At 49.1% G+C, this 10637-nt stretch overlaps 1 protein-coding gene across 9 annotated transcripts in view; it reads right to left on the bottom strand.

The window, feature by feature from the left end:
* Positions 1-1062: 1062 nt before the first annotated feature.
* The window catches only part of LOC123112352 (putative F-box protein At3g10240), a 12968-nt gene continuing 3393 nt past the window's right edge, over positions 1063-10637 (bottom strand). For 3 of the 9 annotated variants that reach the window (XM_044533328.1, XM_044533333.1, XM_044533334.1), the window contains 3 exons: positions 9413-9526; positions 4018-4183; positions 1063-2481 (listed from right to left, as the gene is read on the bottom strand). In XM_044533328.1, coding sequence (XP_044389263.1) covers positions 1378-2481; positions 4018-4149 — 1236 coding nt within the window. In that variant the 5' untranslated portion in view covers positions 4150-4183; positions 9413-9526 and the 3' untranslated portion in view covers positions 1063-1377. Of the gene's footprint in view, positions 2482-4017; positions 10529-10637 lie in introns of those variants that run through there. The other 6 variants (XR_006455424.1, XM_044533314.1, XM_044533322.1 and 3 more) reach the window with 6 other exon arrangements.

Genomic DNA, 10637 nt, shown 5'->3' with positions numbered 1-10637 from the left:
TACAAAAAAGTTCACGAAATGTTAAAAAAATCTTAAATTCAAAAAATATTTAGAAAAATAAAAAAACCATCACTTATTTATTTATTTTGCCTAGGTTGTCCATTGCATTTCTCAAGGCTTACAAGGCAAATGGCTCTGGTTATTTTGTTTTCCTAGAATGCTTTGGCTTAGTAAAGCAAGACGCCCATGCTCTTTAATTCCTTATTAGGAGATGTCAAAATAGTTTCATCTCTGTTTTGATGTTTGTTAACTGGATCAATACTACTCTGTTATTTCTCTACCTAAGATATAAGTTTCCTCTTAATTATGGACAATATTAGAGGGTTTCCATGTTGTAACCCTCATTGGTTTCTGATTGGAAGGAACTGGGAGTTCGGGATGCAGCGGCGTTTTGGGCTTGAAAACAAGAAAGAGACACCTTGATGACTATAGTTCTTGGCTTATTTTCTCTGTCAGTGACCATCCTCTAGATAGTCTCTCAGGCTCACGCTTATATACAGGTAAAGAAAACTGTCGCTGGAACCAACACTAACAATCGCAATGCTAGATGCCCAGGAACTGGTCGTCATACAATTTGTGTTTTACGTTCTAGTGGATGCTGCCAAATGGCAGTGACACATGGAAGGAGTGTTTAGGTTTATGAGGGGAAAATGCACTGATAAAAACCTTTGGTAATTATATTTCACTGAGGAAAAATGTCATCTTGGACAAACAGATATAATCTCAGACAATATGCAAACAATTCAATTTGCATATTTAGGAACTCACTGCACAATTTTGGAACGAGATGAGAAAAATCTGTAAACTAACATCACAGTAAACAAAATCGCAAGATGCTCAAAAATAGATTTACTCTGACAGCATAGTCAGAATTCAAGTAGGAGAATGGTCACAACAGAGCTCAGTGGAAACAAGAACTAAAAATACACTGGAGGGTCATGTTATTCTCCTCCCCTCGAAAAATCCTCTTCCCCTAATGAAGTGAAATAAAATGGAAGAATAATAAACGTACAAGAGATAGGCATCTCCAGTCTTTAACATGTGCATAAGAACAAGGCGATATCAATATTCAGAACTGATGGATAACAAGTTGTCCATAAAAGATAAATGTACTTGCAACAAGAGATAAGCATCTCCAGTCTTAAACGAAAAATAAAGAGGTGAAAATCCAACCAATTTCAAACATAGATAATATACCCTCACAGTTACCCCACACCAAGAGCTAACAGGTGACCATAATGATTAGCACTAGATGCAGCCGATACATCAAATACCTAGACTCATTCATACAAGTAAGCATTAGCTACTGGAAGGTGTTGCTAGGTGTTGCATATTCTCCATGGCTAAATTTATGAAGACAATATAGTTCCAGCAAGGTCAGTGACCATCTGACGGCCATTCCGCAAAACATGGAACATAAGGTACAGCACCATCGAATGTTTGGTAAGTGCCAATAACATGCACTTTCTTGCTGTCCATATCATATGAGATAGCCTTCCCCCTCCGGTCAGCAAGGAAAATCAAATCACAATCTGGATGAATTGCTAAGGGCTCCACATATTTGTAACGATCCCTTCCAAACAGTTCTGAAATGTTAACAGTATCCTTCAAGGCCCACTTTGCACCACCATAATCCTCAAGAGCCCAAACTGAAAGTTGGCAAACATCAATATTATCATTTATACACAAAGCATACAATCGTCCCTGAGACTGTCCAATGAACGGATGATCAGAGCTGTCTTGCATGTTGCCTGGAATATCAATTTGCCCCCAAACCTTCCCCTCTGTGTCTACTGTGACTATTGAATATTCAGTGGTCATCAAATGCAAAGTACCATTCAGGAAGACAGGAAGACCAACAGGAGCCTCATCAGTCCAACCACTCTCCACCGTAGTCCATCGTCCAGTGTCTGATGAGTAGATTGCCACTTCTGTGAAATCCCAAGTGTGTGAGAGTACCACGAAACGGGAGGGGACGGCTGGATCGAAACACAAATATTCTTCGACTTCTTCTTCGTCTTCGTCTTGCAATTGTATAGGATTAGGAGGCAGCTCGGCCCACTTCTTGGTCGCAGGATTGCACACGACAAGATTGTACTCATATTCCTCAACATAACGTGATTCCCAGTATTTGCAGAGAACAAGGCCACCGCAGCACTGCTGGGGGATGAGAAGTGTAAAGCTCTCACGCAAGAAAGAGAGAGAAGGGTCGACCAGGGGCTGGCCTCTTCCAGACAAGTTAATGAAACAGGGGCCGATGCCATAGTTGCGGAGGAAGAAATCTACCATGGTCTTGGGTGACCTCTTGCGGATGTCGGGGTCAGAGCAGAGGGCAAGCCACGGCTTGGACACACACTTGAAGCGGCACAGTGACTTGTAGGGCACCCGGGACAGGATCTCGACAAGGGGGCCCTCAGGAAGGCTCCCAGCAGGGTGTTTCTCATGCTCCTGCTCCTGCTCGTGCTTCTTCTTCTTCTTCTTCTACAAATAATAGAGACGGACGTTTAGATTCCTGATTCCCTTTACAGAAAAAGGCTTTCGCCCTGCTTTATATATATAGCAACAACCAACATACCAATCGATACAAACCACAACACAACATACCCCCACCCACACTCACCCAAGGCCAGATACATAGGTGCCAAAGACCTTCAACAACAACACCCCACACAACTCGAAGTAGACTACAGATCGACAGTGAGCATCACTAAGGAGCCGCCGGAGCCCTTCCCGGAGAAACCATAAAGAGGTGAAGTTGAATGTCGACGAACCGTGAGCTCCAAGACGGTGCCCACCGAAGCGCCGCCACCACCCAATCCAGTGATCCAGATTTTCATCCGGAGCACGACGAAAGGAAAGGAGTAATCACAAGGGAGACTTCAGGAAGATGACGACGTCCATGGGCGCCGCCTCCATTGGCCTAGCCAAAGCCAGACATGGTTTTCACCCTGGCAAGCATACTCCACCTACACCGCCACAGAACGTCAAAACACCAACCATCACGCCGCCCACGCGGCCATGGACGCTAGTCGCCTGCACCTAAGCCGCGAGCTCAGCCCACCAGCATCGCAGCTCCCACCACCCGGGCCGCCGCCCGGGGAACAAGACACCCCATAGGCCCTCCATGGCTGCGAACAATGTGCCAATTGGCAATCTCCGACCGCCGACAAAGCCGCCAGCGACTAGAACAACCAGATCGATCGGGGAGCCACTAGATCGAAGAAGAGGTGAAGCAGGAGCAGACCATGTCGATGACCGGCACCCCTGCCGGTGACGGGTGACCCGACCGCATCGGCGCCACCCACCACTCCCACCACCTCTCCCAGACGTCACCCTCCTGCGACACCCAACCTCGACTCCCGGCCTGGATCTGCATCTGGCAAGGACCGGCCACACGCCCAGCGACGTGAGGTGCCCGAACGGCCACACCCTGTTGCCGCGAGAGGACCCAGGGACCTCCACAAGAGTAGCTCGCCAACGGCCAGATGCCGGAGCATGTCCCGCAGCCGCCGCGAACCAACCCGCACCACCACCATGGACCGCCACCACGTCATCGCAGCCTACACCCACGCAGTTGCCAACATGGCTGCTGCCAACACCCCGCACCGCACACCGACGCCTAGGGGCCAGATCCGAGAGGATCTGACCGGAGACCACGAAGGCGCCCACCCCCCGATCTCGAACCACCCGGCCCCCGCTGGGCCCTGCGCGACACCAGCACAGCCGCACCACCAACCCTCCCACGGCGCCCCTGCAGCTCCGCCGCATCCACCCATCACCACGCCACCGCCTCACTCCGCCGTGACCTAGATCCGAGGGATGTGCCCCGCGCCCTTGGGTGCCCGCACCACCCAATCAGCCGATAGGGCTTCACCCGGCGGCTTCATCGAGCGGCGACAAAAGGGGAGGATAGGAGGTATGGCGATCCTGCCGGATTTGGGGCTCCGTCCGAGTCGCCCGAGCGGGTTCCCTTTCATGAATCAAAGATTGGAACAAGAAACAGGCGGTAGAGCAAACCTCAGAAGCTACGGGAACAATGAGGGGAGGCGGCGGCATAGGATAGGACGGAGCGCCCTCGTCACGGCGACCGGTCGCCAATGGATGGTCCTGCTCCGTGCAGCCATGCTCGCCTCCTCCTCCTGGCGGCATCGACTCCTTGGCTTGGGGATCAGTGCCTTGAACTCTAGGGTTTGGGAAGGGGAAAAGTGCGTGAAATTCTTGCTTATAGAAATAAATATAGGGAAAAATAAATTACTTTCCTCCAATTTGTTGCGAGTTAGATTGTATGACGGTCAAATAGAAGAGAAAGAATTACCATAGTTCTTTTCCCAGATTTCATTGTACTTATAACATACTCTTTTCAGTTGACTGATAATGCTTCCGTTTTTTCCAAAAAGGAGAAAGTTAAAAAAAAGTAAGAATTGATTACGACTGATAAGCAATGATGATGATTGATTAGCATTACAGCTACATGTTTTGAATCCAGGCCTTGGACAACAATTTGGTCCATTGCAATTCCTGAAAAACGACACGATCATTAATATTTGGGCCATTTGCATTTCTGTCCCTAACTCGAACCACCTACTCAGATTTGTCCCTAATTTCAAAGCATGCTCAAATTTGCCCCTCTGCCGTTAGGTGCGCTTATAGAAATGCCCATCCGTGCCGTTTCCGTCCGGTCAAAGCTGTTTGACCGGTATCTGGCCGTTTCTTTGACAATTTTGCCCCTGTCTTCGCGTGTCACTTGCCGGTAGGACCCACTCCCTTTTTTTTGAAAAAAACTTTCTCTCACCCCCATCTCTCTCACACACACTTACATGTGGGTCCTAGCTAGACAAAAAAATATTTTTCTTTCTCTCACCTCTCTCCCTGCCGAACGACGGGCCGACGCCACTCTCTCTCAACTCCGGTGAGAGTGCCGAACGGGCGCCGCCTCTACCGCTGTCCTCCCCTGACGCCGCATCCTCTCGCCCTCGTTCTCTTTCTGCCGCTAGCCTGCTTTCTCTCTCCCGCCCTTGAGCCCTCTCCCGCAAGCACGCTGGAGAGTGACCTGTCGCCGTCGTCTGTCAAGAACGTGGCCAAGGGCAACCCCCAAGCCCCGCCAACTCGCCGGGAAGCTCTTACGACATGAACGCATCCTACCGGCCTACTAATTCGACCAGAGACATCAAGGATTGAGCGCTACAACGCATCTTCCTGCCTCCAGTCTCGGATTGCCGCCTTCGATTCGACGCCATTGAGGCACGCCGGTCGATTCCGCCTGCTCCCCGGGCATCGTGATGTACCTAAGAAGACGTGGGCTTCCTCCACAGCAAGCGCCATGAGCTCGGGTTTTCTTCCCTGCGAGCTCCGAGCTCTGCCATGGCCGCCATCGTCGAAGTCCTTGCACTAGCCTTCTCTTAGCCCGAGCGGCGTAGCCATCGTGATCCTAGTGATGGAAGATCCCCCTCACAGCCTTTTTCCCTCTCCCTCCCGCTCGCATGGAAGCTCCCCCACTTGTGCCGCCCAGAGCCGCCGCGAGAATGGTCGCCGCCGTTTGTTCCGGCGACCATATGGTCCGACGACAATATCCCCGCACGCGGTAGATCGAGGGCTATCGCCTGGTCCTCTCGGTAGGCCTCCTTGCGGCCTTCCTGTGTGCCTCCGGCGTGGGAATTGGTCGTCGCCGGCGACCGTCGGCCTAAGCCACGGTTTTTAATTGAGGAAGCCTAATCCACTGTTAATTAAAAAAATTATTTGAGACAATACTGATAAGCCAATGGCATGTGGGCCTAATATCTAGTTTGACTAGTCCTTTTCTATTTTTCATTTTAGTTTTTAGCCAGGACCCACGTGGAAGTGTGTGAGAGATAGGTTTTTTACCAAAACAATTGGAGTGGGTCCCATCCGTAAGAGACACAGGGAGACAGGGGCAAGATTGTCAAAGAAACGGCCAGATACCAGTCAACCCACTTTGACCGGACGGAAACGGCACGGAAGGACATTTCTATAAGTGCACCTAACGGCAGAGGGGCAAAATTGAGCACACTTCGAAATTAAGGGCAAATATGAGTAGTGGGTTCCAGTTAGGGACACAGATGTAAAAGACCCTTAATATTTTTGCGAACACTTGTATTTACAAACCATGCTTACTCATAAGAATGTGATACGGGTGGCTGAATAAAGGGAAATGGATAGAAGCTAAGTATAAGACCTTTTAGAGATTTCAATACGGACATATACAGACATATTTTAGAGTATAGATTCACTCATTTTGCTCCGTATGTAGTTCATGTTGAAATCTCTAAAAGGTCTTATAATTATGAATGGAGGGAGTATATCTGGTAGGAACCGGATCCCTACCAGGGCGTGGTCTCAGGTTGTAGGGTGGAAGGAGGGATGGCGTTGAGAAAGGCGTGGTCGCCAACGCTAGGGGGCCGTCGTTGCGTGCGCGCGCGAGAGAGAGAGAGCGCAGGGGGGGCGGCTAGGGTTAGGTCTCCCGGCTCCCTGAGGAAGCCGAGCAAATATGATTGCATCTTGCTTAATCCCAAAACGGGTCCTTACACGAGTTTATATAATCCTCCTAATAAGATAACTGGGCTAAGCCCCTAATAACGATAAGATAAACTGGGCCACAACTAACTGGGCTAAGCTCTAATATGTCGGTCATAACATCTCTCCCCGCCTGCACAACAGCTCGTCCTCGAGCTGGAAGGCGGGGAAGATCAACGGTCGCCAAACACCTCCGCGTCAACTGGGGCGGGCTGGTTGCCGAGCCCGGCGGCGGCGGGGTCCTCCTCAATGTAGTCTGCAGCCTCCAGGTAGAAGAGTCGTTGGCAGACATGGCCCGGTACGTAGGGCTCGTCGCAGTTGAAGCACAACCCTCAAGGGACGCCGCGGAAGCCTGGGCAAGCCGACCTTGGGCGGGAACTTCCGGCCAGGGTGGCGGCCTAGCGGCCCGGGGCGGTGGCGCCTGCTGGATGGCCACGCGCGGGCGTAGTACATGGCCGTCTGAAGGTCCTGTGGCCCGCGCATCTCCACGTCCACGCGGATGTGGCCCGGTAGGCCGCCAACGAAGAGCTCAGCCCGCTGACGAGCCGAAACGCCGGGGGCGTGGCACGCCAGGGCCTGGAAGCGGTCGGCGAAGTCTTGCACCGAGGTGAGGAACGAAAGACGCCCAAGCTCCGCCAGACGGCTCCTGCGTATAGGCGGACCGAAGCAAGATGCACAAATCGCGGAAGCGCTCCCATGGTGGCATGCCGCCCTTTTCCTGTTCGAGGGCGTAGTACCACGTTTGTGCGGCTCCTCGAAGATGATACGAGGCGATCCAGGTGCGGTCGGACGCAAGCGTGCGCTGTCCCCTGCTTGGTCGCATTGGTTGAGCCAATTCAGGGGGTCGACGGTGCTGTCGTAGGTCACGAACTCCAGCTTGGAGAATCTCGGCGGCGTCTGGACGTGGACGACGGGCGGGTGCACCTCGTCAGCACGAAGCAGCGAGGATGACGGGGCCAAATAGGCGAGCATCAGGGTGCCGCCTTGGAACAAGGGCCCGTCGACGCTGGCGAAGGGCTCGGCGGAGCCCGAGGACCCGCCAAACTGCATGGCCGGGTGCGTCGTCAGCAGGGGCAGCACGTGCGGCCCGACCGAGGCCGTCGTGTAGACCGGCTCAAGGGACCCAGCGAGCCAGACCGGTAACGGAGACGACGACGGGGGAAACTGGACCTGGTGGATGGGCACCCCCGGGCCCGTCGTCGGGATGCCCAGGGCCGCAATCGCCGGTGGCGGCGGCTGCAGCTGTTGCCCCTGCTGCATGGTGGAGGCGCCGGGGTTTGTCGCTGGTGGCGGCGACGGGGGTCGCTGAGGATGGCGGCTGCCACGACGGCTGCTGCGGCGGCGGGGCGTTGGCGAAGGGCACAGGCGGCTGCGGCCCATAGAATCTCGCGAGGAACGTGTAGATGTCCGTGACCGCCTGGGTGAGATCTCGGATGACAGCCGTCATCTCCTCCGAGGTGAAGACGACGGGGACGGGCGTGGCGGAGGTGACCGGCACCGACAAGAGCGGGGCGCTGGCCGTGGTGGCCATCGGGGCGGTCGTCGCGGTCGGCAGCGGGAGGGTCGGGGTGGGCGGCGGCGAGGACATGATCACACCGAAGCTATCTGATACCAAATTGGTAGGAACCGGATCCCTATCAAGGCGTGGTCTCAGGTTGTAGGGTGGAAGGAGGGATGGTTGAGAAAGGCGTGGTCGCCGGCTAGGTCTCCCGGCTCCCTAAGGAAGCCGAGCAAATATGATTGCTTCTTGCTTAATCCCAAAACGGGTCCTTACACGAGTTTATATAATCCTCCTAATAAGGTAATTGGGCTAAGCCCCTAATAACAATAAGATAAAGTGGGCCACAACTAACTGGGCTAAACTGGGCTAAGCCCCTAATATGCCGGTCATAACAATATTAGTATCAATAATGTTGTTATCCTATGCAAATTCTCCCCAGTACATGCCCACAGTTATTATAAACAAACAATGTGCAAAACACACTTAAATATATAAATATTTGTAGAAAGGAAACTCATACTAGTTTAAGCAGCCCATAGTCAGGGTAGAAATGTCTGATGTAAACTAAATGAGTAGGTATGCTTATACGATGGAAAATTTAAATAGAAAAAATTGCATACTGATAATACAAAAGAATCACATTTGCTGTAACAAACCTTATTAAGCCAACATAAAATACACTTAAGAAATTTAGACAACTAAAAATCTTTATATACCATAAAATGGACCATATGGTGGTAAAACATAAATCTACATACCAGCAACATTGGTTGGCAAACCCAACATCCTTCTTAATTGCAATATAAATCAAACAAAATGAACTTTATTCTGTCAATAGTGTCTGAGCCTAAAGAACAACAGTGCACTTCTGAGAACAAATACTATAATTTAGTAAAAAAAATCAGAATATACCAAATTATATAAGTTTAGTAACTTTATTCTGGCATCACACACCAAATTATATCAATCTCCTTATTTTACATACGCCTCTTATTTTGTTGTAGATTAGTAGTCCCGATTAAATTCAAGCCGTTAAAACTTGCGTCCACTAGATAGATGGTTAGATCTTTTTCTTTTTATTCGATAACCATTAAATTTTCTAGGGAGTCTCTAAAAAAATAAATCATAGGGATGCAAACAGTGACGGACCCAGAAACTTCTCGAAAGCTGAGGAAGAACACTAATTAAGGTGCCTAAGATGCTAGTTTTTTCATAAAAATCACCGTATTAATCATCTAACATAAGACATGAGAGATCCTAAATTAGTCCCTGGATACAAATAAAAAATATGATCATTCTACAATTTTTACAGCAAGGTATTAACTTTCATGAAATCCTATGAAAAGAAGAGGGTTAACTGGGAAAGAGGTAGACACTCACTAATACTGAAGCACATTCTCTGTCAAACAAAACACTTCAGCCATCTGAAATTAATATCCTTGAGGCATAACCGCAGGAACCAACAAATTTAGAAAATTTGAGCCCCATAGCCATCTGTATGCAAAGAGAGAGAATGTGAAATAAGTACTCCCTCCGTCCCAAAATAAGTGTCTTAACTTCAGTGCAACTTTGTACTAAAGTTAGTACAAAATTGAGACGCTTATTTTGGGACGTAGGGAGTAAAATCTAGTGGTTAGTTACAACTTCACTAATTAGTCCCTTTACTTTCATTCTGATACCTTGTGAACCATTTTACGGAAATACATAGGAACAGATCAGGAATAGATAGTGAAAATGATAAGTCTCTTCACAGAAAAATTGAATTCATAGTAATTTTGACGATCGTCAGGGTGAACTTCTATATGAGAATAAAAGAGCTACAGCTGCACTACATTCGACACATAATGGATTTACTATTTGCCTAATTCTCAAGACAATATCATGGCTACAGTTCCATATTGGTCCAAACTACCAATGCATATAAGTTGAGTTATTTTGCGGAAACTAATGCATGCATGATTCTATTTAGCATTCAACATGCCGTGCAGGTAGGAACCCGATACAATTTTTCCACCTTAATAAAACAACCTGCAAGGTGATCAAAACTACCAATTTTCCACGTCTCTTGCTTTTTATGGGAGCACATATAACAATTTGATTACACCCTGACAGCTGCAGAACCAGGGAATAGGAAGCTAAAGGAGGCCGAGAGCGGCACCAAGGGAAATGTTTGAATAACAAGTGGGCCATCTGAGAGTGTCTTGTTTATTTGGGCTTTCAGCCATGTAAGTGTGAGGGCCTGGTGGGCTGAGTGTGTGAAAATGTACGAGCTATATATAAGCTAGACCGTTGGCTGGATTTGGCAGCGACTAAATGAAATAGCTCACATCTCCTCCTACCTCCTATCTCTCTGGTTTCTTCTTCTTCCCCAAGTATCCCCTTCTCGATCCGAAATCTGAGCGAGAAATCCTCAGTAAGGATATGACAATGGTAGATGATAATTATGAGTATAATCCGTTGATTCCGTTCCACACTGAGCCAAATTACTACAGAAAACTGAAAATGTATGTTATGCCATTTAGCATATATGTACTCAAGACTTGCTACACTCGTATAGTATTACAAAATCTCCACATTCATCTAAATAGAAAATTCCAAAAAAAAA

The sequence above is a fragment of the Triticum aestivum genome, chromosome 1B (genome assembly GCF_018294505.1).
Source record: "Triticum aestivum cultivar Chinese Spring chromosome 1B, IWGSC CS RefSeq v2.1, whole genome shotgun sequence".
Classification (NCBI taxonomy): Eukaryota; Viridiplantae; Streptophyta; class Magnoliopsida; order Poales; family Poaceae; genus Triticum; species Triticum aestivum.
This window is presented reverse-complemented; position numbering and strand designations above follow the sequence as displayed.